Below are 26,443 nucleotides of genomic sequence, written 5' to 3'. Positions count from 1 at the left end.
AGTGGCTCATGAATATTCAATGAAGAGCCTCTCATGTGCAAGGGTGGAACATATGTAAGAGACCTTGATGAGTCAGCATGTGGGGCCCACTGATAAAGTTCACAGCATGGATAGCTCCAATCGACGGATGAGTCGGCTAGGGCCAATGAGCAGAAACACCCTTGGATTTGAGTCTTGATAGAAGCAAAACGAACTCTTCTAATAGGCTCTGAGTAGTGGCTGATGAATATTCAATGAAAAGCTGCTCATGTCCAGCAGTGGAATTTATGTGAGAGACCTTGATGAGTCAGCATGTGAGGCCCCCACAGATAAAGTTGTCAGAATGGATAGCTCCAATCAATGGATGAGTCAGCTGGCGCCAATGAGCAGAAACACCCTTGGATTTGAGTATTGATAAAAGCAAAACGAACTCTTCTAATAGGCTCATGAGTACTCAATGAAGAGCCGCTCATGTGCGGAGGTGGAACATATCTGAGGGACGTTGATGAGTCAGCATGTGAGGCCTCGACAGATAAAGTTCACAGCATGGATAGCTCCAATCAGGTGAAAAAAAAAAAAAAAAAAGCGGATGAGTCAGGTGAAGCCCATGAGTAGAAACACCCTTGGATTTGAAGCAAAACGAACACTTCCAATAGGCTCATTAGTAGTGGCTCATGAATATTCAATGAAAAGCCACTCATGTGCAGGGGAGGAATATGTGAGAGACCTTGATGAGTCAGCTCCAATCAATGGATGAGTCAGCTGGGCCAAATGAGCAGATACAACCTTGGATTTGAGTCCTGATAGATGCAAAACGAACTCTTCTAACCATTAGTGGCTTGTGAATATTCAATGAAGAGCCCCTCATGTGGAGGGGTGGAACACATGTGAGAGACCTTGACGGAGGACAAACATTTAGGAGTTTTATGCCATTCATCAAGAGTGTACAATGTGAACATGTTATGGACCCAAAATAATGGTGGTCCATTGATCATGCAAGTCAAACTTGCATAAACCCTATTTTCTATCTAGGCCATGATTTTACATTTATACGATGTATATTAGTCAAACTCACATATACATCAGAAGAAGCAAATGCAACCGGTACAACACTTATAACGTTGGGTATGGGTTAAGTTGGATTGCCCAAGGCCTCAATGCAAACCCAACCCAACCTGCATCGAGTTGAGAGCCGGGTTAAGGATTTTCAACCCAAGCCCAACGCAATACAACCAACAGTTTGGGTTGAGAAATTGGGATCAGGTTGACCCAACCCAAGTTGCAACCCCTACTAGATGCCCAACAGGCCACACTGTTTCGTCTAGTTGTTACTAAGCTTTGGTCTAATAAGGAGCCAATGGGCCACTTTTCCTTGCATTCCCTTCTCCTCATAAATTCTGGGTTACTTGGATTTGTATAAATCAAAAAGTAAATGAGGAAATGCAATTGATTTTCCTCATATGTGACGGTTTCCTCATTTGCAAAAGACAAGGAAAATGTCACATTTGAGGAAAACTGCAGAAAAGGAAATAGTTTCTTTCTTTAAATCCAAGAGTGGGAAAGGAAATGGGCCAATTATAGAGGAAATCTGAGAAAAAGGAAATTAAACTTGGATTTGTGTAAATCAAAAAGTAAATGAGGAAATGAAATCAATTTTCCTCATATGAGACGGTTTCCCTCATTTGCGAGAAAGACGAATAAGGAAGTTAATTTCCTTCTTTTCAGATTTCCTCTATAACTGGCCATTTCCTTTTCCACTCTTGGATCTAAAGAAAGAAACTGTTTCCTTTTCTACAGTTTTCTTCAAACGTGACATTTTCCTTTTCTCATTTACTTTTTGGCTGCCACCAATCCAAACGAGCAGAGAATAAAGATACATGGAAGAGGGCCTCCAAAAGCATTCTTACAAACAGTACACTGAACAGTCTACATATTCAGAAATTCAAAGAATACATGGTGCAAGATAGCAAGAGCTTATATAAATTTCATATAGGTTTGGAGAATTAAAAATCTGAATATTGATAGCTAAGCCAGCATACAGGACAAACAATATTACTTCAGATACAATATACCATACAAAACCCAAGTACTGGATTTGGATACACTATCGAATTGAATTGTGATTCGTTCACTAGAGACGTAAAGACCAAATTGTAATTACATCCCATAGCGACCATAATGAGGAAGTAGCAGCTCAAGTCCAACTTGGAAGTAACATATTTGCAATTTAGATCCAAAACCCTGTGTGTAATGCTAAGGTAATTGCAATTTGGTCATTCTCACCTTATCACAGTATTCCAATTATTGTCATTCGATCTGCCTTAAGTGTTTAAGCTGTCACATTTATGATCTGTGATACTTGAGAGCTTCAAAGCGAGCAGTGAGTGCATCGTAGTCTGGCAATTTTGGATGAATGCGAGAGACTGGATTTTGTTTAAATGAGCCCAAGTTATCTGTTGCCGCCTTGTCGTCTTTAGGCTGATTGACATGAGATGGAGGTGGCGGTGGGGGAGGCCGATTGGGTGGCTCAGGAATAGCACCAGAAGGAGGTTTTTCCATTTCCATCTCTTCATCAGTATCAGAATCAAAACCATCGGAGTCGTCGAACTTTATATCAGAATGCACCACAGGCGCATTGTAGCTGTGCCTTCTATAGATCTTGTTACTGTCCAAATTGGTCAGGACTGCCCCCTCACTGTTCATGTTATGCGACCTGTCGAAATTCTGGGACCCATAGGTCCTCCCAGGAAGCTTAGACTGATTGTTTACCATGCGACTCTCAAAGTTTTCAGCATTTGGTGCTGAAAACTGAATGGAATTGCTAGAGAGAGATCCCACGACGTGTTTGTTACTTGATATCGGACTGCTAAAATCGTCAGTGTTGGTGTTTGGGCTGGCAAGATATGCTGCAGCCTGTGCAGCAGCGACAGCCTTCTCTGCAGACTCCGCAGCTGCTTGAGCAGCTGAAGCTATATCCTTGAAATGCATATTGTTGCTTTCTCTGACATTGCAAGATCTAAGACTGAAATTGTAAGAATAAAAATCCAATCTATTTGTCTATCTAAATTTGCATATAATCGATACTAGGGTGCCTGATTAGTTAGAAGATTGATTGACATATGAATAGAAGATACCTGTTATTGGGCTCGTTTGGCTCAACCGTCTGCGATGGTATAGGTTTCACTGGCATGCTGGTGGCACTAACAAATGTACGTGGTCCGTCCTGTGTAAAATGAGATCATTAACCATGTTGCTCGTCTTATCAGAATTTTGGATTAGTGGAAATAAAAAAAGTAACCGAGGAAATGAAATCGATTTCCTTGGATGTGATGGTTTCCTTCGTTTGAGAAAGACAAGGATTGAGGAAATCAATTTTCCTTTTCATCAAATTTCATCAGATTTCCTCTATTGAGGGCATGTTTGGATACATTGAATCCAAGGGAAAAGAAAGAAAAAATAATAATATTATTCAATGATAATTTCCAGAAAAAAAAATTGATTGAAACAGGGATTACAATTTTAGTCATGTTTGGATAGCAAGTAGAAATATCATATTCCTCTCACAATAATCACTAGTTTCTTGTGCCAAGAATACGAATTTTGGAAGTGTAATTATTGTTGTGTGGAATCCACCCTTTTTATTGCTATCCAAACAACACATTGTCACATCAAAGAGAAACCTTTCACCTTTTCCATTGTTTGTCAGGGAATCCATGGTATCCAAACATGGTCAAAAGGACCATATCCTTTTCCGCTCTTTGGACCTAGAGAAAAGGAAATATTTTCTCTAGGTCATGTTTGGATAGCAAGTAGAAATATCATATTCCTCTCACAATAATCACTAGTTTCTTGTGCCAAGAATACGAATTTTGGAAGTGTAATTATTGTTGTGTGGAATCCACCCTTTTTATTGCTATCCAAACAACACATTGTCACATCAAAGAGAAACCTTTCTCCTTTTCCATTGTTTGTCATGGAATCCATGGTATCCAAACATGGTCAAAAGGACCATATCCTTTTCCGCTCTTCGGACCTAGAGAAAAGGAAATATTTTCCTTTTCTGCAAGTCCCCTCAGATGTGAGGTTTTCCTTCCTCATCTACCCTTTGGTTTCCACCAATCCAAACAAGCCTAAATGGAGACTAAGTTGTCAATGTATTTATTGCCTACATATACAGTATAATAGCATACACATGTAATCACCCACACAAATACACATATACATGTAAAGACTAGAGGTAGTTTTCAACGCACTAGGAGCTCTTCAGGGGGCTTGAGAAGCTCGAGCTCGGATTCTGTTGTGTCCCATTCAATTTGATACTCCTTGGCTATTTCCTTCATGAGTTTCAGCTTTACTTCACCAGTAGGTGTTCTAACAGAGAGCTTTTCAATCAGCTTCAAGGAAGAGAGAAGTTGTGTGAGACTTGGAGACAACGCAAGTGTAAGCAGAAAAAGCAATTGAAGCAGTTGTGCGCTATCTTGATGGTTGGTTAGTAATCAGAAACTACTTAAGGCACCCTGATTTGGGCAGCAAATGGCAATTACAAGTGTTATTTAAACAGCAGCTGCTTCGAAAATTGCACTTTGTTGGGAAAGTGCAAAACCCCATTGTGTGGCAATGCAGAAGTCCATCAAACTGATTTCAAATGGCAAAAGGTGAGATTATTTTCTTCAAAATGAGCACAATTCCATTTGGGCTGGTGGCCATTCTGGTAAATGCAAATACAGTAACCTCCAATCGCACCTAACAACAATCAATCAATCATGACCCACAATGTAAATGAAAATTTTGACTTGATTGGAAATCAAGTCAAACATGATTAGCCGTTTAGATAGGAAAACTAAAATGTGGATATGGAACTAATGAGTAATTTTTTTTTTAGTTTGGTAGTGTACTTTTTTGTGGAAAATCTTGGGAAGGAATCCAATTGATCAGCTCAATCTTGACTGTCCATTTTCCATGTTATTGATTGGATGCTCCGGATCATCCAATTTGTGTAATTTTTGCACCATGGCTTGTCCGTAGTTGTATGTAACTACGGACAGTTCAAAATTGACAATTGGTCCTCCCATGTGTCAATTAAAAGCTTTGGGGACATTGCTACATCCCCATGAAGGTGGGGAATCTAGCAAAACCCTATAAATATTAGTTTGCAAAAGTACAAAAAACAGAACACAGATCTAGATGAGGCTAGGGTTGGTATTGATTAGGAAATTATATCCAGTTATAAGCACACTGCCAAAACATATGCAATCATGGCCACCATTTCAGAGGGATGCCTTGTCATTAGTTGCATGAGGACACGAAAATGAAATGCCCAACTTTCATATTTCTTTCCAGCTGTTCCCCTCACTCATCTTGCTAAAAACATGGCACCTCACTGGCGTGACCGCATTGATCACATGTGTCAGTGGGGTGTTTTGTACCCTTTTATACTCTCCCAATGAATAAAAACTGCAGCCCAAATAAAAATACATTAATACCATGTAAATGGACAAAAAGTTGTAACAAAAGAACATGTTTGAAGGTTTTTCCTAATACCTGTATCAATGTGTCGGACACGTGTTCAAATCTGACATGTCTGACCCAGCAAAATTTTAAAAGTAGTGTCCTTTTTTTTTTTTTGAAAGATTCAAAAAAAGAAAAAGAAAAAGAGTAGTGTCCTTACCGTGCGATTCACACCACAGTCGGGACGTAGCTCTGCAGCTGCAGATACAAAATCCTTTCCGTACTTCTTTTCAAAAATTTTGCGAATCTGCTGTAGTTCTGGGATATCTGAGCATCTCGGAGCTGCAAATATTAAGCTGGAGATACCTTCTTTCAGATCTGCAGGACATCCCCTGGAATAGTGCAAGCCTTACTACATCAGAACTAACCTCCATGAAGTTAAACACAATATATATTGGTGAAATAGGGGAAAACGCATTGATAACCTTTGCTTTGCAATTACTGATAGTCGCACCACCACAAGTTCACAGAAGAGTTCAATTATTTCATTTGCTGCCATGATATTTTGTTCTCTTATAACGTGTTCAACCTACAAAATCCATGAAACCTTTTCAGTAGGGAACATTAGACAAAGCTGAATAAACATCCATGAAAACATTCTATCCATCTCTCAGCAGTCCTTTCTTAAATTATGATTATTATTATTATTATTATTTAATCTCATATTCTCCCAGACCAAAATGAATACCAATGACTTGAACCTGTTCAAAAACTACCACCAGACTGAGGTTATATTTGAATGAACCTCCACTTGAATCTGTTTCATTTTGTTGTGGGTGCTTTACTTCTACCCAAATCTCAATTGAGTTTGAAATGGGCCAATCTCAATTGGAACAAAAATGGGTTGTATTCTCTCAATTGAGATTTGGGATGAAAGACAAAAGGGCCCCAGGGCTACAAGAAAAAAAACACAACAGCACTCAATTAACTGCCAGACACAGTTTTAAAGGATATGAATGCCATTTTGCCATGACTTGCAGTTTTAAGTGTGATTTACAGTACATCCAAATTGTCCGCAAGTTTAGAGAACTTATTAGCCAAAAGAGTGATTAGTTATTAAATTTCTACTCTATTGCCTAGTTAGAGTAGCTATAGTATGTGTTCATTCAACTTATAGAGGAGAGAAGTAGAGAGGAGAGGGAAGAGAAAAGGAGAACCATTCAGGGAGGAAAGAGGAGAGATGACTTGATACCCTCCTCTTCTAACAAGGCTTTATTTGACATGAGGATAAAATCAGACTAAATACAATGAATCACCAAGATACACCAATATCTTCCCACAATATGGTGCCCTGAAGGACCATAGTGCAATATGATGCACCCTTTTATTTTATCACAATGCAATACAAGTACACCCAAAAGTGTATACACTAACACTCCCCCTCAAGCTGGTGTGCGTATGTCATACAGGCCAAGCTTGCCAAAGATGTTCTTTAAGTGAATGGACAAAGACGCACTCGCCAGAATGTCAACATACTGATCATTTGAATGATCAAAGGGTGTTGTAATGCAGAAATCTTGGCAGCAACCTTTTTCTCTTACAAAGTGATAATCTACTTTAATGTATTTTGTTCGTTTGTGGAAGACATTAGTAGCAAAATGTATTGAAACCCATATTCTGAAGAATCAATTTGACCTAAAGCAACTCACATGTTGCATGGGCCATTGTGCGGTATACAACTTGGGTACAATATCCTGTAGTGGATCGTCAATCTGAAGTAGAGACTGCGTAGCCAGCATCAGAGAAACCACTGATATTCATCTGACCATGTAGGGAATGCCTCGACTAGGGGCAGTCCTTAAGTATCGCAGCATTCTGTAAACTGTCTCGAGATGATGGTCAAATAGTGCTTGCATGACTTGAGTAACTATCCCCATTGCATAGGTAGTGTTGGGACAGCTAATAGTGGGGTAGATCAGGCGGCCAAAAGTCTTCAATATATGCCAGGATTATCAGTTTCTTCGAATTGTCAATCATACAGTTTATGACAGACCTCAATGGGATTATGGACTGGAAAAGCACCAAGTAATTCTTACTTAAAAAGAAGATTTAGCACCTACTCCCATTGGGATAAAAATATCCCTCTTTTTTATCTGGAAACCTCAGCATCAAGTATTTGAGGTGCCCAACATCCTCCATTCCAAATGATGTAGCTAGAAACTTCTTAACTTGGATGATTTCTTGCATGTGTTGAAATAGTAGTATGACCATTTGCCATTTGTAAACATGGTCAAAAGAACTATATTTGAAGCCAATCTGAGAGATCATATTACCAAGTTTTTCAAACTAGGCTATGGTGGTCGCACTCTCAACAATAAAGAGAGACAGATGTGACAGTGACTCCAGTGATTAGGTGATGATGGCGACAATGATGACTGTGAAAGCTAGAGATTCCATGGAAAGAGTCTGAGTTAGAGGCCTCTTAGTACATTGAATGAGGGGTGACCATGACACCATGACAGTCTGTAGTTCTTGTCTTATCCCAACATATGCTTCTTAGTTGAAGAAGAATTTTGCATGCCAGAAAAAGCGGTTGAGTAGCATTGAAGATAAGGCTAACGTTGGGTCCATAGACGTCAATGGTGAGCACGGGAGCTCCACTTCTATTCCACATTATGGACATGGACCATACGGATCGTATCAATATAGAACGAGCAACTCCAATAGTATGACACGGTCATAATCATCAATGGATATGAGCAATAATATGCCAATAGATACATAAATGGATATCAGTCATAAGACTATGGGCATATATACTAGGATACTCTTATGGGTGTAGAGGTGTAGAGTTGCAGTTGCAGCCACAACCGATGATCCTAGTTAGTGTTTTGCACTACCCATCGATAGGAATAATGATCTAGTTTGGAGAGGATGAGTACCAATGATCCAATTTGGAGAGGATGAGTACCAATGATCCAGTTTGGGAGTACATGGCCTGGTACCATTCTATCATATGACCTGGGCACATTATTTCCGTTAACATGAGCAGCAGTATTATAGCCACTCTAGAGATAGGGATGAAGACTTCAAGCCTCCTCGTAACTTTATATGGGTCTAAGGCAAATGTAGATTTTTAGTTCTATTTAGTTTCTTGTTGCATTTTTGTGTTTTATTACTAGCACTGTAAGATATTTAAATGATATGAATTCATTTTAGATATAACTGTATCACATCTTTCAAACAACGCATAGTTTAGGCCCTTGAACAATGGAAACTTATTATGTATAGTTCTTTTTTTTTTCTTTTTTCTTTTTTGGTAAATGCATTGAGTTTTAAGTATGTAATCATGTCTTTTTTAACTTCTCCTAAAGTTTCATTGAAAAATCCATCATTTCCTGATGTTTCCCTTATACTGAAATACATTCCCTGATACATGCAATAACAATATGTTTTTGTATCCTCTGGGTGCAATAACGATACATAAAACATTTCTCTCCACAGTGTCTTTGGTTCTACCAACACTTTACAATGCCCAATTCTTTTCTATGATCTTTCGTACTCCATGCCTTCTAACTTTTATCATAATCCGCTTTCCATGCAATTTGTGAATCTAATTGATCTCATGTCTACCATTGGCCATTTTAGGGAAGAAAGCCATATTTCTAGCCCCCTCCTACTACATGGCCCTAGTTTTTTGGTGCTAAGACACCCCTCCCTTTTCTATAAAAGAAGATAATCACTTCTTAGTTTTTCCCTTCCTTCCAATTTACTCTCCTCCATGGGACTATCCTCTTCCTCTTTATGGATCTTCTCAATCTTGTCGCTCCAAATTTCTTTTTTCTAGCTATCATTGGAACCAAACTTCTCTTCGCTCCAACCTTTAAATTTAGCTTCTTCAAACTTAAGTTTTTCCAATACTCTGAACCTAGCCCAAAACTGAAACAATCCCTGCTCCCACTACTTAGCGATCTTCTAAATAGAACCATATTACTCGAGCCACCAATTTTTGGGCATGAACAGGGCGGGACCCAAAACAAAATCAGATAACTCAAGGAAGTGGTAACGGAACTCCGTGTGTGGAGGGAGTGTGCAAAAGTGTTAAACCATTGTAATTTTTTATTGGTTTTTAAACAAACAATCATTTATTCCTACTTTTCTTAGTTGCTGACAATAGTATTTCGAAGTCAACAAAAACACAAAGGTAACTCTAAGTCGATCCTCATCATGGATTAAATCTTTTCTTGATAATTTTTCAAGTGGGAGCCTGAGTCTTTTCCTAATAATATTCAGGTGGGGGATTCTATCAAAAATAATATTCATAATATCTCAGGTGGGGGTTCTATTAAAAATGATATTCATTGTTAGTGGACACAGATTAGTGTACACCTGTGGTGTACAAAATTCTGTGTACGCATGTGGAATACCATATTTTGACTAAGATAAGGATCAGGGGATCTAACCCCGTTTTTATGTTTTTATCTTCATCTTAAACGACTTCTTTTCTTACCTATAACCAGTGTTTTAAATAGCTATGCTATGTAGCGTGTAGTTAGCCTTAACTCTACGTAGCTCATGAAAATAGCCTAAGTTGTGTGTAGCTTAGCCTTAACACTATGTAGCTCATGGAAATAGCTTAAGTCGCATGTAGCCTACGCTACATGATAATTTGTATATGCTACATGCTACATAAACTATGCTACATACTACGTACCTAACATTACAAGTTATTTTTCATTAAAACATTAAAATCAAATAATATTTTCAATGAATTGTTACATTTTTCTATTTTCAATATTTAATGCTTTTAGCAAAATAATATAAGTAATAGTATTAAATCAGTTTTGTTGCATTTTCTTTACCTTTATACTTTCTTTTTTTTTTACACACGCACACGCACCCCACACACGCACGCCGTGGGATTTCACCACTGGTGGGTACTCGAACCCTTGACCCGGTGTTGAAACTCCTAGAAGTCTACCACCCAGGTAAAGAGTAAGGACCCTCTTTACCTTTATACTTAATGATTGCCCTTTCCTATTACTTTAAGCTGCATTTGGTTGCACCAATATCATGAAAATTTGTTAAATTTCATTACCAATCAGTCTAATTTGGTGAATATCATGGAATTAGTGCAACCAAGCATGACCTTGATTAAAATATAGTAGCAGCATGTAGCTTACGCTACACACTATGTAGCTTATGCCTCACGCTTCAGAGGGGTGAACGCTATGCTACATGCTATTCGCTATTTAAAACATCGCCTACAACATTTTCTCTTAAATATAATATTAAGGAGGGGGAGAATACACAAATATCTCCTCTTTCAATCTCTTCTTCTCTTGATTTCAACTAATCCCATCCTTTCTCTTACGACAATTGTCCTCTCCACTTTCCCCAATACCTGGTAACCGTACTCTCTTCTTCAACCTTCATTTTTGAAGGTCTTCTGTCGATTTTTCATTTAAACCTATAAAGTGGTGAAAGTGAGACTTTTTTAGCTGCATCATCACCCTACAAATGCGTTTGTAATGCATTAGTAATTCATTCGGAAAGTCTTTCTCCTTTGACCGATCTTTCTGGAAGTAGAAACTCCATTTCTCTGGATATGAATCTCACCAAAGAAGCTTCGATCCCCCTTTTACAGCACCAGAACCAGGTTCTGACCCATCTACTGGCACCAAATTTATCATTGGAATACCCTGTCATCGCTAGACTAAATCACCAACACCAGATCTGAACCCACAAGCCCGAGTCGTGGCCGGATTTCCACCCTAAACCCATTTATGGCACCAGATCTATCACTGGAAGCCTCTAACGTCACCAAAATCCAATCCCGACATAATTTCCATCGCCAGATCTGAGCTTAGAAGCCTCTCACATCGTCAAAATCCAGTATCAACACTGTATCTAAGCCCCAAAGCCTCTAACGTCACCGGAATCAAGCCCAAAAGCCTCAAACGTCACTAGAACTGCCTAGTGGGCATCCCATTGTTGCTAGATCTGACTTTTGAGCCTCCAAGACCACCAACTTGCACCAAAACTGTCACATGGACCACCTATTGTGGCTAGATGGCACAAACTATTTAGAGTGTTCTTAGGCAACCCAGATGTATATTGGAGCTCGAGAGAGGCTGAGATACATTACAGGAAGTAAGAAACAACATAATCTTAATGATCCCACATATAATGAATGGGAAAGTGAAAATTGGATTGTAATATCTTGGTTGCTAAAATCCATGCAAATCTCTTGAAACCCATGATGGATATATGGGATCAAGTCGCCAAAATGTACTCCCACTAAGAAGACTTAACCCACCTTTATCAACTCCACATAGAGATAAACAATCTTGAATAGGGAGATGGAACAATCAAAGAGTACTTTGCTAACTTGAACACAAAATGGAAAGAACTGAATAATTGTCAAATAGCTATCCTGGAACTGGAAGATATGAAAAATCAAATATGACAACTCAAACTCTTTAAGTTTTTCACTGGTCTGCGTTCGGACTTTCAACCTCAACATATATGGGTTCTTAAGAGAGAAGCTCTTCCTACCCTCGAGGCTAGACGACAACATGTCTCCCACGCCATCCTTCTAGAACAGTCATCCTTGACTATAGACTCCAAAAATGCCAAGAGGCAAGGAACTAGAAGATAAAACATGGAGTTATGGACAAAGATAAGTCCAGATATACACATTGTAGAAAAAGAAAGAATCTAAAGGAATATTGTTGGGTCCTTCTTCCTCATCTTCGGCCAAAGGATCTGAAAACAAAGTCTTCTACCAATGTGAGACTACTGAAGATATTTCCAACCATAGTAATCAAGACCCAAGAGACAAAACCATTAGTAAGCAACAACAACAAGTGGCAGCTCTCTAAGCCTCCACCTCTGCTGCTAACCAGATAAGTGAGTTAGGTTCTTCTGCAACTTCGAACGACATCTGTCAGACATCCTGGATCATCAATTCAGGGGCATCTGATCACATGATGGGTACAACCAATGGATACACTTCCTACTCTCTTATCTCTAGTTCTAAAACTCTAAAAAGGGAACCTTCAGTCTTTCTAGTTCCCTGTCTATTTCTTTTGTAGTTCATGTTCCCTTGTTTTCATCTAATCTTCTTTCTATAAACTCCTTGACCAAATGACCAAGTTGTTGTGTCATTTTTTATGTCCTATTCTGTTATTTAGAATTTGGCAACGAAGAAGACAATTAGTAGTGGTCATAAAGATCAAGGGTTTTATACTCACAACCAATACCGCCTCAGTTCAACTCATGCTTTAGTTCTGACATAGAGAATAAAAATCATGTGACCCTCTGGCATAGGTCATTTATCTTTGCAACCATTTTGTCATTTGTCTCTTAGAAAGTTCAATAAAAATGATAACTTACAATGTGAAACTTGTCAACTATCCAAGCATTATCGAAATACTTTTCCCTTGAATAATACAATGACATTAAATCCATTTCAGCTTATCCATTTAGACGTATGAGGACTTACTCCACTAAATTTTGTATTTGGCTTCAAATATTTCGTTTCATTTATTGATGATTTTTTACAATAAACATGGTTAAACTTCTCAAAAGTCGTGATGAAGTACCATTGATTATAAAAATGTTTTATCAAATGGTTTTTGCACAATGGCTGAAGCTTTTTTGTATTCAGCTTATCCATTGTATGAGGACTTACTCCACTAAATTTTGTATTTGGCTTCAAGTATTTCCTTTCATTTATTGATGATTTTTTACAATAAACATGGGTTTAACTTCTCAAAAGTCGTGATGAAGTACCATTGATTATAAAAATGTTTTATCAAATGGTTTTTGCACAATGGCTGAAGATTTTTTATTTTTATTTTTTAAAGGAATACAATGCCTGAAGATATTTACACCATGAATTACAAAAGTACATTCATACCCTGTGCCCTAACATTACACACCGCAACCATTGATTATAAAATTGTCTTATCAATGATTTCTACACAATACAATATCAAGATTAGAACATTTCCATCTTGAATTACAAATGTACATTCATACCCTGTGCCCTAACATTACACACCGCAACCATTGATTATAAAATTGTCTTATCAATGATTTCTACACAATACAATATCAAGATTAGAACATTTCCATCTAACGGTGCCCGAAAATATTTACACCATGACTTACAGAAATACTTTCAAACCTCGTGCCCTTACCACAACATAACGGAGTGGCTTAACTAAAAATTGGCACTTACTAGTGATCATTTGGGCTTTACTAATAGACATTTCAGTGCCAAAAACATATTGAGATGAAGCCATTCTCATTTTATATATATATATAGAGAGAGAGAGAGAGAGAGAGAGAGTAATGCTCCCCTACGAACCATAGCGTAGGAGAGCTACATGTGCGCGGCCAGAAACATGCGTACTTATTCGGCACTTGCCGTTGAAACCTTTCTGGACTCCACCTTGATGTTTTTATGCCATCCAAACTGTTTATAAGGTCATTTCAACTAGGACGAATTGAAAACACAAAAAGCTTAGCCTAATACAAAACTTGTGTGGCCGTATGAATGTTTCAACGGTGGTCATTCAATCCCTGTTGTTTCCTCATGTGGCACACTCGAGTTTTCGATCCACCTCATTTTTTATTGTGTCCTAAAATGAGCTCGCAAAACGGGTGGACAGAGTGGATTTATCACAAATATCACGGTGGCCACCACCTAGCTTATATGCCATCCACCTTGATGTTTATATGCCATCCAAACTGTTTATAAGGTCATTTCAACTAGGATGAATGAAAACACAAAAAGCTTAGCCTAATACAAAACTTTTGTGGCCGTATGAATGTTTCAACAGTGGTCATTCAATCCTTGTTGTTTCCTCATGTGGCCCACCTGAGTTTTGGATCCACCTCGTTTTTGGTTGTGTCCTAAAATGAGCTCGCAAAACGGGTGGACAGAGTGGATTTATCACAAATATCACGGTGGCCCCCACCTAGCTTCCCTGAGCACGAAAGCCTTCGGCAGAAAATCCGCATCCAGATGGAAGCGGATTAAGTGGGGCGTGGATTGGGTACTACCCCACCAGGACTTATTAGAGATGGACGGTCCTATCAAGGGCTCTATGGGACCCACCATGATATAATTGTTTTATCTAATCTGTCCATCTATTTTAAAAGACTATTTTAGGGCATGAGCCCAAAAAAGAGCTAGATTTAAGGTTCGAGTGGACCATACCATAGGATGTAGTGGTGACAATGATTCCCACTGTTGAAACCTTCCTAGGGCCATATTTGACATCCAACATGTTTATAAGGTCTAAATGAAGGAAAAAATAAATATCAGCTTGATGCAAAACTTTTGTGGCTTCCAAGAGGTTTTTAGTGGTGGGCATTCAATCCCCACTGTTCCAAGGGTGTGGTCCACTGGATCATTCAATGTACCTCATTTTTTGAACTCATGTTTTAAAATGATTTTTCAAAATAGATGGACAGTGCGAATAAAACACATACATTGTGATGGCCTCCACAGAGCCCCTAACAGGATCGTCCATTTCTAGCTAGGTCCGGGCGGGGTCGTACACAATCCATGTTCATGGTGTTTTATCTACCACCGTGGTGTGTTAATGTTATCATGTTTTGTGGACCCACCATGATGTGTGTGTTATATCTAAACCGTTCATCCTTTTGGCAAGATCCTTTTAGGGCATGAACTCAAAAAAATTGCAAATTCAAAGCTCAAGTGGATCATGCCTCATAAAGCATGGGAATAATGATGATGACCACCGTTGAAACCTTCCTAGGGCCCACCATGGTGTTTATTTGGAATCCAACTTGCTCAAAAGATCACACATACCTTGATTAAGGGAAAAAACAAATATCAGTTTGATCTAAACCTTCCATGGCCCCAAGAAGATTTCAATGGTAAGCATTCAATCAATACTACCTATTGTGGTGTGGTCCACTTAGCTTTGGATCAACCTCATTTTTTGGCTCATGTCCTAAAAATGATCTCTCCAACAAGCCGTAAGCCGTGCGCGTATAGCTCCCCAACGCTACGATTCATAGGGGAGAATTACTATATATATATATATATATATATATATATATATTGATCGTTATGGACTGATACCAAGAGTGAGCCCTAAGCAAGTAGACCTAATTTTAACAGTTGGCATTGTAACAATGAAAATGGCCCCTTCTTTAGTGAGATTATAGATATATATATATGTGTGTGTGTGTGTGTGTCTTAAGTATCGACGATATTGGCTGATATTCCCACGATATGTCTTGTATGCCACCTATGCGATACGAAATGCACAAGTAGTGAGATATATCCCATATGTGCGATCCGATGAGCATTTTCAATTTTTGATCATTTTTTTTTCTGTAAATCATGTTAAATCAGTGTCAAATTATTACAAATTCATGATTTTTCATTTTTTTTTGATGAATCATGGATTGTGGAGCTTCGATTTTGAGATTTGGATGAGATGGGTTGAGTTGCGGAAAAGTGAAAAAAAAAAATCAATTTCTCGCAAATCGATTGCAATCTTTGTGTCCAAATATAAAATCAAACATGTATGTAACATGATCTAGTGATTCTTCTTTTGCTTTTGAATGTATTGTTTGTGTTTCCACACGTCTTCTTACGTTTATAAATTATATGAATATACTTGCATCAATTCAGTTAGACATCACATAGATTAGGACCTCATACAAACATATATTTGCACTTTTTTTTTGTAATGTTTTAATTTTTGTGTATTTAAGTCTTTTTTAACAATCACTGAAGTTTCATCATTAAAAAATTCGACCAATTTCCCAATGTTTCCCCATGTTCCCAACAACAGCAATACATTATGCGATACAACCGATATATCCTATGCGATAATCGATACGTATCCATATCCCAAGAGTGTGATACGTAACATGATACCGATATTTTGAACACTATATATATATATATATATATATATATATAATATAATATAATATAATATAACTCCGACAGATGTTCTCAAAAGCAACTACCCATTACAAGTTTTATAATCTCATGCATCTGTATTTATCCTACCTCCAAAAGTGTTTAGGTGCACCTGCTTAATCTCATGCATCTCTATTTATCCTACCTCCAAAAGTGTTTGGGTGCACCTGCTTTTTTACACATTCTTTAACCATCTCGCACTAAGATAGGACCGGTATTCAAAATATCAGTATCATGTTAAGTATCACATCCTTGGGATATAGATAAATCAGTTATCGCACATGATGTATCGTTTGTATCGGGTAATTTATCGTACTTTTTAAGAAACATGGGGAAACATTGGGAAAATAGTTGAATTCTTCAATAAAACTTCAAGGCTTGTTAAAAAAGACCTTAATACACATTTTTAAATCATAATATCTCAAAAAAGAAGTTCACAAAAAAGGTTTCATTTGTATAGGGTCCTAAGCTATGCGTTGTCTGTCTAAACAAATGCAACTATATTCAAATTGAATATATAAAATTCAGAGTGTATGCGATGATCATTCATCAAACGCTCCCAAATACTTCGAAATTATTCTCAATTGACAGCTAGTTGAAGGAAAATTTTGAAAAATAATAATTTTTTAATAGTTTTTTATTAAGTTCTAATTAAAAAGTGATTTTTATTTTCCAAAAATTGATAAGGACTTAATAAATCAGTAGATCAGCCCTTATACATGCTTGATTTCATGTTTGGAGTGCAACATTGCAAGCAATTTGGGAGAAATTGGGGAATTTTTGAATTTTCTCTAATTTTTCGTAAATCGGACCACCTACAATCAAATTTCGAAATTAGAGTGTATGTGATGATCATTTCATCAAATACTCCTAAATAATTCAAAATTAGTCTCAATTTAATTTTTTTTTAATGAAGATTTGTATTCAATATGATCTAGGGAACTGTACAGACTAAATACAATTCGGGCTAGCCCTCCAAGACAAAAAGAAGGAGAGGGCAGCCTATCGTAAGCTATGCTTAATCAGTGCAAAAAACGACTCAAGTTTCCGTAGTCATTCCTAGACCCGTACGATCGAGCAGGAGCTCCCCTCTGATTAGGGGCAGGAGATCAGAAATCTGATCAAACTCTCTGTCTTCTTGTCTTTCGCTACCCAAACAAGACAGGCCGTCTGCCACTCGATTTGCTTCTCTCAGAATGTGTTGAATTGTGATATTGGCTAAACCCAGTGTTCGAAATATTGGTATCACGTTACATATCGCATTCTTGGGATACGGATACGTATTGGTTATCGCATGGGATATATCGTTTATATTGTGTAATGTATCGCTGTTGTTGGAAACATGGGGAAACATTGGGAAATTGGTTGAACTTTTAGATGAAACTTTGGGGATTGTTAAAAAAGACATCAATACACACTTTTAAATCAAAACATTACAAAAAAACAAGTACACATAATACGTTTTCTTTCTACGGGGTCCTAATCTATGCGTTGTCTAACTGAATTGATGCAAGTATATTCAATGTCTATTCATATAATTTATAAATGTAAAAAGACGTGTGGAAACACAAGCAACAATACATTCAAAAGAAAAAGAAGAATCACTAAACTCGGTTACAGACATCTTTGATGTGATGTTTGAACACAAAGATTGCAAATTGAAATTGAGAAATTTTGATTTTTTTTTTTCAATTTTTCACAACTCGGCCCATCTCCTCCAAATCTCAAAATTGAAGCTCTCAATCAATGATTTTTCATGCAGAACATGAAAAATCATGAATTTATAACAATTTGACACTAATTTAACATGATTTACAGAAAATAAGAGCATCAAAATTCAAAAATGCTCACTAGATCGAACATGTGGGATATATCGCACTGCTTATGCGTTTCGTATCGCGCAGGTGGGATACAAGATATATCGTGGGATATATCAGCCAATATCATCGATATTTAAAATAGTTGCTAAACCTAGCATAAGTTTAATCTTCTTTTTCCAGTAGTATACGCTCCATGGAGTTGGGCTTGTATGTGAGAATACACCCACAACTGCTTACGAGTCACTTTCCACTTGGATCCTTTGAAAACTTTTGTCCAAGCAGAGTTTCAACCCATCCGCCAGTGCTTTTACTTCAACCTGAAAGTTGGATCTAAGCCCATAGCCTTTGGAGAAAGCAAACATGAGGTGGCCCTTATTGTTGCGGCAAACTCCCCCACTGCCTGAGGGGCTCGGGTTTCCCCTAGAGGACCCATCCACATTCAGTTTCACCTAGCCCACCACTGATCTTCTCCATTTGATCATAGAAGGGGGCAATGTGGTACCTTGGATAGAGAGGAGTCTCAGGTCCTGGAGGGCCTCTTAGCTGTTGTGATCTCTGCTAGGAGGGAGCGGGAATGATGAGACGATGATTGAGAACCATCTACGGATATTGGCAATCGATTGCTCCACTCTCACCCGGTCTTCTTCAAATCTATTCCCAAATCTGGCATTCCAAATCTCCCAAAAGATTAGAGGGGGACCTAGCCCTTGGAGGATCCCTATCTGTAGTGGTTGTTGGCTAGGCTCCACCATTGCGATGCTCGTCCTGCTGCAGTTTGGCCAACGAGGAAGGAAACTGACAGAATAGAGAAGTGCTGCCAAAGCCTGGAAGCCAGCTTACCGTTAGCGAAAAGGTGGTTCAGTGATTCCTCTTGGCGATTATCCTCCCCATCACAACAGTTGCAACAAGATGTTATGATCACTCCTTTCATTTTGACGTCCAAATCAACTGGAAGGGCCTCGTTTAAGAGTTTCCAAAGAAAGACGGAGATTTTGGGAGGCAATCTACTGTACCAAACCTACCTAAAGCCCACTGTTTCCTAATGTCAATCGATCGAACCATCTTCCAAGCCGACTTTACTGAGAATTTGCTTGACGATTCGATTCCCTTGTCCAAATAAAGTGGTCCTCGCCGCTTTGGGTTGAAATTCCTTCACTCAAGATGTGTTGTAGTACATTGGAACGGATGAGATTGGTAGCTGCGACACTCTGCAGGATACCGCTAGGCCCAAGCACCTCTTTAATCTGCATATGGCTTATGTTTCATGGGATATGGCTTATGTTTCATGGGATATGGCCTAAAATCCAGCCCTGAAGAGGGCCATGCCCTATCCAATTGTCTGACCAGAGGTTACTGGAGCCATCTCCCACCAACAGACACGCTTTAGATCCCACCAAATTGGATAGCTTCGAGATTTCTTTCCAGCACCAAGAAGCGGATGGAAGGACGCGAGTTGGTCCTGATGTTCGGTCATCCTGCTTGTATTTTTATCTCATGAATGACACCCACAGACTATTCTTGTGGTCATAGCTTGTTGTCCAAGCCATTTTCATTCTAAAAGCTTTCATTACATCCCCCAAACGTTTGAAAAAAAAAAAAAACATCGAGAACATGAAGAGCATGAAGAGCCAGTGGATATTGAAATCAAAGCTCTAACTCCATGATTTTTCATGCAAAACATGAAGAACCAATGGATTTATAACCATTTGACACTGATTTAACATAATTTCAACAACAAAAAGGGATCAGAAATTGAAAATGCTCACCGAATTGAACATGTAGGATACATCGGCACTACTTGTGTGTTTCGTATGGCATAAGTGGGATACAAGATATATCTTGAGATATATCAGCCAATATCATCGATATTTAAAACATTGGATAGGACCGCGATCAATAAAATGTTTGTTCTTCGGGTACTGAAACTCTCAAAAAGAGTACAAATGCCATTGTCCTGTAAATCAAAGAAGATACGTTTCTAAGGACGTCACATTCTTTGAGAACGTATCTTATTTCAATTCACGAGACAATACACACACACTCTTGCACCTCTTCCACTTCCTCTCATAGACGAGACTCATATTGAAGAGGTATCAAATCCCACTACAACCAACAAACTTAAGGTCTACTCTTGAAGGAAGAAAATTCACGAGACAATACACACACACACACACTCTTGCACCTCTTCCACTTCCTCTCATAGACGAGTCTCATATTGAAGAAGTACCAAATCCCACTACAACCAACAAACTCAACATCTACTCTCGAATGAAGAAAATTCCTACTCTTCCCAAACACCACTACTCTTCAACGTTGGAATTGAAACAAGTGGATTTCCTAATTGCCCTTCGCAAAGGAATCAGTTTTTTACATCATCTCATTCGTAACCATATCACATATAAATATCTCTCTATCCCAACTAAGATTGCAAATGTCCTTGGTGACCCTCAATTATACATTTCCTCTATATCATTTGTATCTATCCCAACCAAGATTGCTGATACCCTGGGTGACCCTAAATGAAAAGCAACCATGGTAGAGATGCATGCCCTTGAAAAATAGAATATGTGAGAGTCAGTCACTCTTCCATAAGGCAAATGTATCGTCGGATGCAAATAGGTGTTCAACATTAAATGTAAGGCTAATAGATCGATAGATAGATATAAAGCACGACTAGTTTGCTAAGGGCTTGTTAGGGGCTTCACTAAAAAGTATGGAGAAGATTACGATGAAACTTTTGCCCCAATGAAACTTTTGCCCCAAGGGGCAAATTAAATTCCGTTCACATCCTCTTGCTTAACACTGTGAATTGTAATTGGCCCCTACATCAATTGGATGTCACAAATGCATTTCTACCTAGAAATCTTCACAAAGGAATACATATGGCCCTTCCTCCTCGTGTTCGACCTCGGGGAGAGGCTGACAAATCCTGTCATCATCGGAAAGCTTTGTATGGCCTCAAATAGTTGCCTCCGACCTGATTTGAAAAAGCTTGGCAATTCAATCTCTAACATTAGATTTAAAAGAAGTGCCTTTGACCATTCTATATTTGTAAAATATATGAATGGCTATGAAAATTATTGTCATATATGTTGACAATATCATTCTATCCAGCACAAGCACAAATGAGATAGACAACGTTACGAAATCTTTCGCCTGGTCATTCGGAATGACGGATTTAGGGCTGCTGAAGTACTTCCTTGGAATTGAGGTGGCTCTCTCAAAACGAGGAATCTCTTTATCCCAACGTAAGTGTGTACTGGACCTTCTCTCTAAAGCCGGTTTACTTAATGCTTGTCCTATTGACATATCTATTGAAGTAAATCGTAAGTTACATGAGAGATAATCAGACGAAAGTGATAATCCGAGCATGTATCATCAACTAATGGGTCAACTAATTTATCTCATCTCTACTCGTCCTGACATATCTTATGTGGTTGGATTGTAAGCCAATTTATCTAAAAGTTACACCTAGTTGTAGTCTATCAATTTATGCAACGACCTTGTCATCATCATCTCGAAGCGGTCTATCAAATCCTTCATTGTCTAAAAGCCACACCTAGTCGTAGTCTTCTCTATTCAATTCATGGTCTTTTGAATATAAGTGGTTTTTTGATGTCATGGGCTGGCTCTCCTCTTATTGGTGCTCTACTACAGGGTATTGCATGTTTGTAGGAGGAAATCAACTTACTTGGAAAAGCATGAAGCAATTTGTTGTTGCTCACACCGTAGTCGAAGCCGAATATCGGATAATGATTCATATAGCATGTGAATTACTATGGGTGAAAACCATCCTTAAGGATATGGAATTCACGACAACTTCTTCACTTTCACTACATTGTGATGATCAAGCAGCCATACATATTGCTTCCCCACCCGGTCTTCCATGAACGTACAAAGCACATTGAAGTCGACTACCATTTCATTCAGGAGAAATTAACTTAGGTGCTTCTACATACACCCTCTCTTTGTTCAGAAGATTAGTTAGCAAATGCCTTCACCAAAGCCACATCAAAAGTCTGCCTCAAAGCCATCAATATCCAGCTCGACATAAATGATATCCATGCACCAGCTTGAGGGGGGAATATTAGTGTACATAGACTTGCTATGTATACAAATCTATGTACACATGTGGAGTACCATATTTTGATTAGGCTTAGGGGATCTAATCCCCCTTTTATGTTTTTATCTTTATCTCTTAAGACTCCTATCATAAAAACAACTTCTTTTCTTACACGTAACCTTTAAATACAATATTAAAGATAGGGGGAGAACACACAACTCTCTCCTCTTTTGATATCTTCTTCTCTTGATCATAATATTCAGTTCTTTCAAAAATAAAATTTCTATCCGTCCATCTATCTATCTATACATACATACATACATACGTCTATGTGATATCCAACACATCAAACAGGTTGGGTCCACCATGGAGATCACCTAATGTTAAAATCAATCCAATTCACTCATTGGATGGGCTGCAACATAGACAACAATGCATAGCCAGTAATATGATAAAAAGTACCGGTATAGCTCACTTGATGAAGTGGATCGAACTCATTTTTACACAAGGTGATTGTGGGGCCAACCTTTTGGATGGATAAGATGTTGCACACATATGACATGATGCAAATTATTTTCTACTTGGATGGTAGATTAGTGGTCCAACCAGGTGGATCTGAGCATCTCTCCATCTCCTTCTTATGTATTTATTTTTATGCATGTGTGTGTGTGTCATTGACTGAGCAGATTTCATTGTGGTTCCAGTTATTTTCAGCATACTTTTCTTGGTTTGATATCAGACCAGAAAAACATTCAAGCTATAAGAAGATATTGCTTCTATTGAGTTTACTTTAGTTTTTGTTTCTAAGATAAAATTTTAGAAATTGGAGGGAAACCTGACCACATTCTAAGAAAATTTTTGGTGCAGGATGACATTATATACTGCACACTATTTCTTGGGTTGCAGTTGGAATCTGGTCTGATGTCAAACCCAAAACACATAAACCTCCTTTTCTTTTCCTTCTTTTTTTTTTTTTTTTTTTGTCATTTTCTCTAAGAACACACATGGAACAAAAAGGGAAATGAGCTGCATTTTAAATGAAATTTCAGATCTTGATTCTAACAAATAAACAAAAAATAACAAAAGAAAACGACATCTGGATTTGACTATCTAAAAGAATAAAAATAGGTGTCGTTGATTGAGGAATACAACTAGAATTTGTTCTTCATTGAATGAAGTGCAATCTCTTGATGTTCATAGGACTAAATGAAGAGCAAATTGTAGTTGCATTCACTGAGTCCTATGAAGTGCGGTAAAACATATCTACTGTACAAGTGGCACATGCTTATGTTGATCAGGGCCACTAGTACGATTGGGCATCTTCTGGAGGGGCAATATTCCATAAATTGAGATGATTGAAATAGGGAAGATGCCTAGTCAGTTGCCTCAAATGGATGCTTAAAGCAAACTTGAACAAAACATGAGCATTGGTGTGCCTTTAAATGGCAAATTCCTTATATATATATATATATATATATATATATATATAAAAACCATGATCAAGGGCTCGTTTGGGAGCTTGTAAATGGAGGTAAAGGGGAAATGGAATTGGAGGTAAATGAATTGGGAGTAAATGGCTCACTCAATTGTGTTTGGATGGGAGAAAATGAAATGCATTTGAAATCCAAATATCATGTTTAGATGGGAGTAGATGGGAGTAGATGGGAGGAATTGAAATGCATTTGAATTTTTCAATATTATCGCATGAACATATGTGATATCCTAAATCCGCTTTAATATCTCAAATGTTTCATGATATCCTAAATCCGCTTTAATATCTCAAATTAGTATATGTGTGTGTGTGTGATGTTTAAAAGAATGATTGTAATAAGCCAATTGAAATATATAGTTCAGCCAAAAATGAGAAAATTCCGAGCCTTGGGTGGGCCACAAACGTAAGGACCACAAACAAGCAACTTGTCAATGGTTTTTAACCATCCATTTAAATGACCAACCTTTGGACAGTTTGGATCATTCTATTGGTGTGCTTTTAGTGATGTAGCTGATAATTGGATTGTTTCAGAGTATCATTATCGTGTCACGTGTATGGCGGACATGCACGTAGCGCCACCTTTGTTTACTCGTGCAGCTCTCCAAGGGAGCTAGAAAAGGCATTTCGGTCCCATTTACTTCCAAATCCTCTTTCTAAGAGAGGATTTCATTTACAAGACCTCCCCATTTCATTTCCATGCATTTACTCCCACCCAAACACACCTCAAATGCCATTTGGCTCCATTTACTCCTAATTCCCCCCACTTACCTCCATTTACTCCTATACAGCACACTCAAGTGGAATTAGTACTACCGTAAGCTTCAGGTGGTACCAGGTAGATGTGGCACCCACGTGACGTATGAAGGTCATCCAATCCATCCATTCCATGCGTCATTTCATAATAATTCCAGGTGCTGAAAATCATCTAGATCCGAATGGCCTAGATTTCATATATACAAAACGGTGGACCCTCCACGCAATCAAGGCCCCAACTTGTTACCTGTAACGTGGCCCACCTGATTAATGGATTAGCCTGATTTTAGAGATCAAGGGTCCCAACTTGGATTTTATGTATACTTCATGTGGGCCCACCAAATCAACAGTCCCAATTGCCACATATGCTTGCAACGTGTATGGTAGAGAAAATCTTTCAGTGAATTCCCACGACCAAGCCGGCCAATCACCTTAATTTTTTGGGCCATGGCCCATCCACAAAATGGGCCCCAAATCAACATCCCCAATCACCATACACATTATCCATGTATACGGTGGAGACAATGTTTCATGGAATCCCCATGGCTAGGATAGGCCAATCGACCAACGATTGAGCAGATCCACAACATGGCCTACAGACCAACGATCCCAACTGCCATAGAAATCTGCCCCACGCAATGTGGGGCCTAGCACTTGATTAAAATCCATGAAAGAGGGATGGAATGAATACCCGAATCCTAGCAGTGGCGTCCTGTCCAGACTGGAGAAGCAGAGCGACGTCACGCCTCATCTGCTTCACCTGCATTTCTCTCTTGTTCCTCAGAAGCTTTATCCTCGACGTCGCCAGCCTTGCCACCGTCTTGCTGTTTTTCCATTTTTGTTTGAATTTGAAGTAAATGAAAAAAGAGAGAAGAGAAGAGAAGAGAATGTACAGAGAGAGTGTGTGTTTGATCAATTACCATTTGGAGGAGTTGAAGCTTCTGCCGAACATGGTCGCTCCAAATGTTGCTAGTTTCTTGAAGGAGATTGCAGCTTTCATAGCCCTAGACATGGATGAGACAGAGAGAGAGAGACAGACAGAGATGGGGTTGGCAGTGTAACGGTAACATGAGCTGGGATGAAAAGCAGGAGGCTTTAGAACGTTGAAGAGGTAGGGCCACCGACCTTCTCGCACTCTTTTTGAACAGAGAAACGCAGAGGTTAATCGCGCGAGTAGATATTTAAGCGGCGCTTTGGCGCACGCTTTCGAGGGAGGGATCCAGGCCATTCATCGTACGGAGAAACATAAATGAATGTGAATCGTTACCCATGAGAAGCGGACTGTGTCCCGCTCGTACCGATTCCTTCCGGAGAGAGCTCCGTGGGACGACCATGATACATGGAATAAATGCATTGAAATAAAATAAGATGCGGTGAAAATGCGCAGAAATGAAATAAAATAAAATGGGTGTAAATGACTTATAAATATATTTGAAAGTAAATAAGCTGCAGTGTCTTTTTAACCACCCTTAGAGTGAACCCGCTCTATATCACATTACCATGGTGTAATTCTAACCTAACAATAAACTTGGATCAAACCTTAGATATTAAAATTTTTTATTTAATACCATTGTCAATCCGTATGTATTGTGGAAGCACGTTAAATAAACACAGAACAATATAATAATATAGTATAACCAAATCAAAAGCAAACAATTCATAAACATATAATATTTTATATGAAAAATTCTTTCAAGAAAAAATCATGATACAAAGCAACAAAGATCCACTATAATCAAAACCTTAGAGTCGAACAGACTTACCTTTTTCGATTACCGATGTACCCGATCTCCCTATGCGATGCGCAGTTTTAGGAAACCTCTAAATCTCTTTGAGAAATCATTCCCAAGATCTTTATAGGTGCAGTAAACCATCTCCCTTGGCAAATCCTAGCCCCTTGAAGGAAA

General features: G+C 38.4%; 1 protein-coding gene across 2 annotated transcripts; it reads right to left on the bottom strand.

Annotated features, from left to right (window-relative positions):
- Nucleotides 1-1,933: 1,933 nt before the first annotated feature.
- LOC131237091 (uncharacterized) lies at nt 1,934-25,779 on the bottom strand. Of its 2 annotated transcripts, none has more exons than XM_058234740.1 (7): nt 25,457-25,779; nt 25,228-25,360; nt 5,913-6,016; nt 5,648-5,819; nt 4,233-4,373; nt 3,114-3,202; nt 1,934-3,001 (listed from the first exon to the last, which is right to left on the bottom strand). In XM_058234740.1, exons 1-7 carry the CDS (start codon nt 25,762-25,764, stop codon nt 2,323-2,325), a joined length of 1,626 nt encoding a protein of 541 aa, XP_058090723.1. In that variant the 5' UTR covers nt 25,765-25,779; the 3' UTR covers nt 1,934-2,322. The 2 variants fall into 2 exon arrangements, with proteins under 2 accessions (XP_058090723.1, XP_058090724.1); XM_058234741.1 differs by having other exon boundaries at nt 1,934-2,995.
- Between the last annotated feature and the right edge of the window lie 664 nt (nt 25,780-26,443).

The sequence above is a fragment of the Magnolia sinica genome, chromosome 2, assembly GCF_029962835.1.
Source record: "Magnolia sinica isolate HGM2019 chromosome 2, MsV1, whole genome shotgun sequence".
Classification (NCBI taxonomy): domain Eukaryota; kingdom Viridiplantae; phylum Streptophyta; class Magnoliopsida; order Magnoliales; family Magnoliaceae; genus Magnolia; species Magnolia sinica.
This window is presented reverse-complemented; position numbering and strand designations above follow the sequence as displayed.

What these genes read in the sequence shown, in the direction of transcription:
- LOC131237091 (XM_058234740.1), bottom strand. Translation starts at nt 25,764, where the DNA reads ATGGCCTGGATCCCTCCCTCGAAAGCGTGCGCCAAAGCGCCGCTTAAA. An exon ending in AGCTTCAACTCCTCCAAATG is followed by an intron (nt 25,361 to 25,456) that starts GTAATTGATCAA and finishes ATGGAAAAACAG; the next exon opens with CAAGACGGTGGCAAGGCTGG. An exon ending in AGCCCCCTGAAGAGCTCCTA is followed by an intron (nt 3,203 to 4,232) that starts GTGCGTTGAAAA and finishes CATTTTACACAG; the next exon opens with GACGGACCACGTACATTTGT.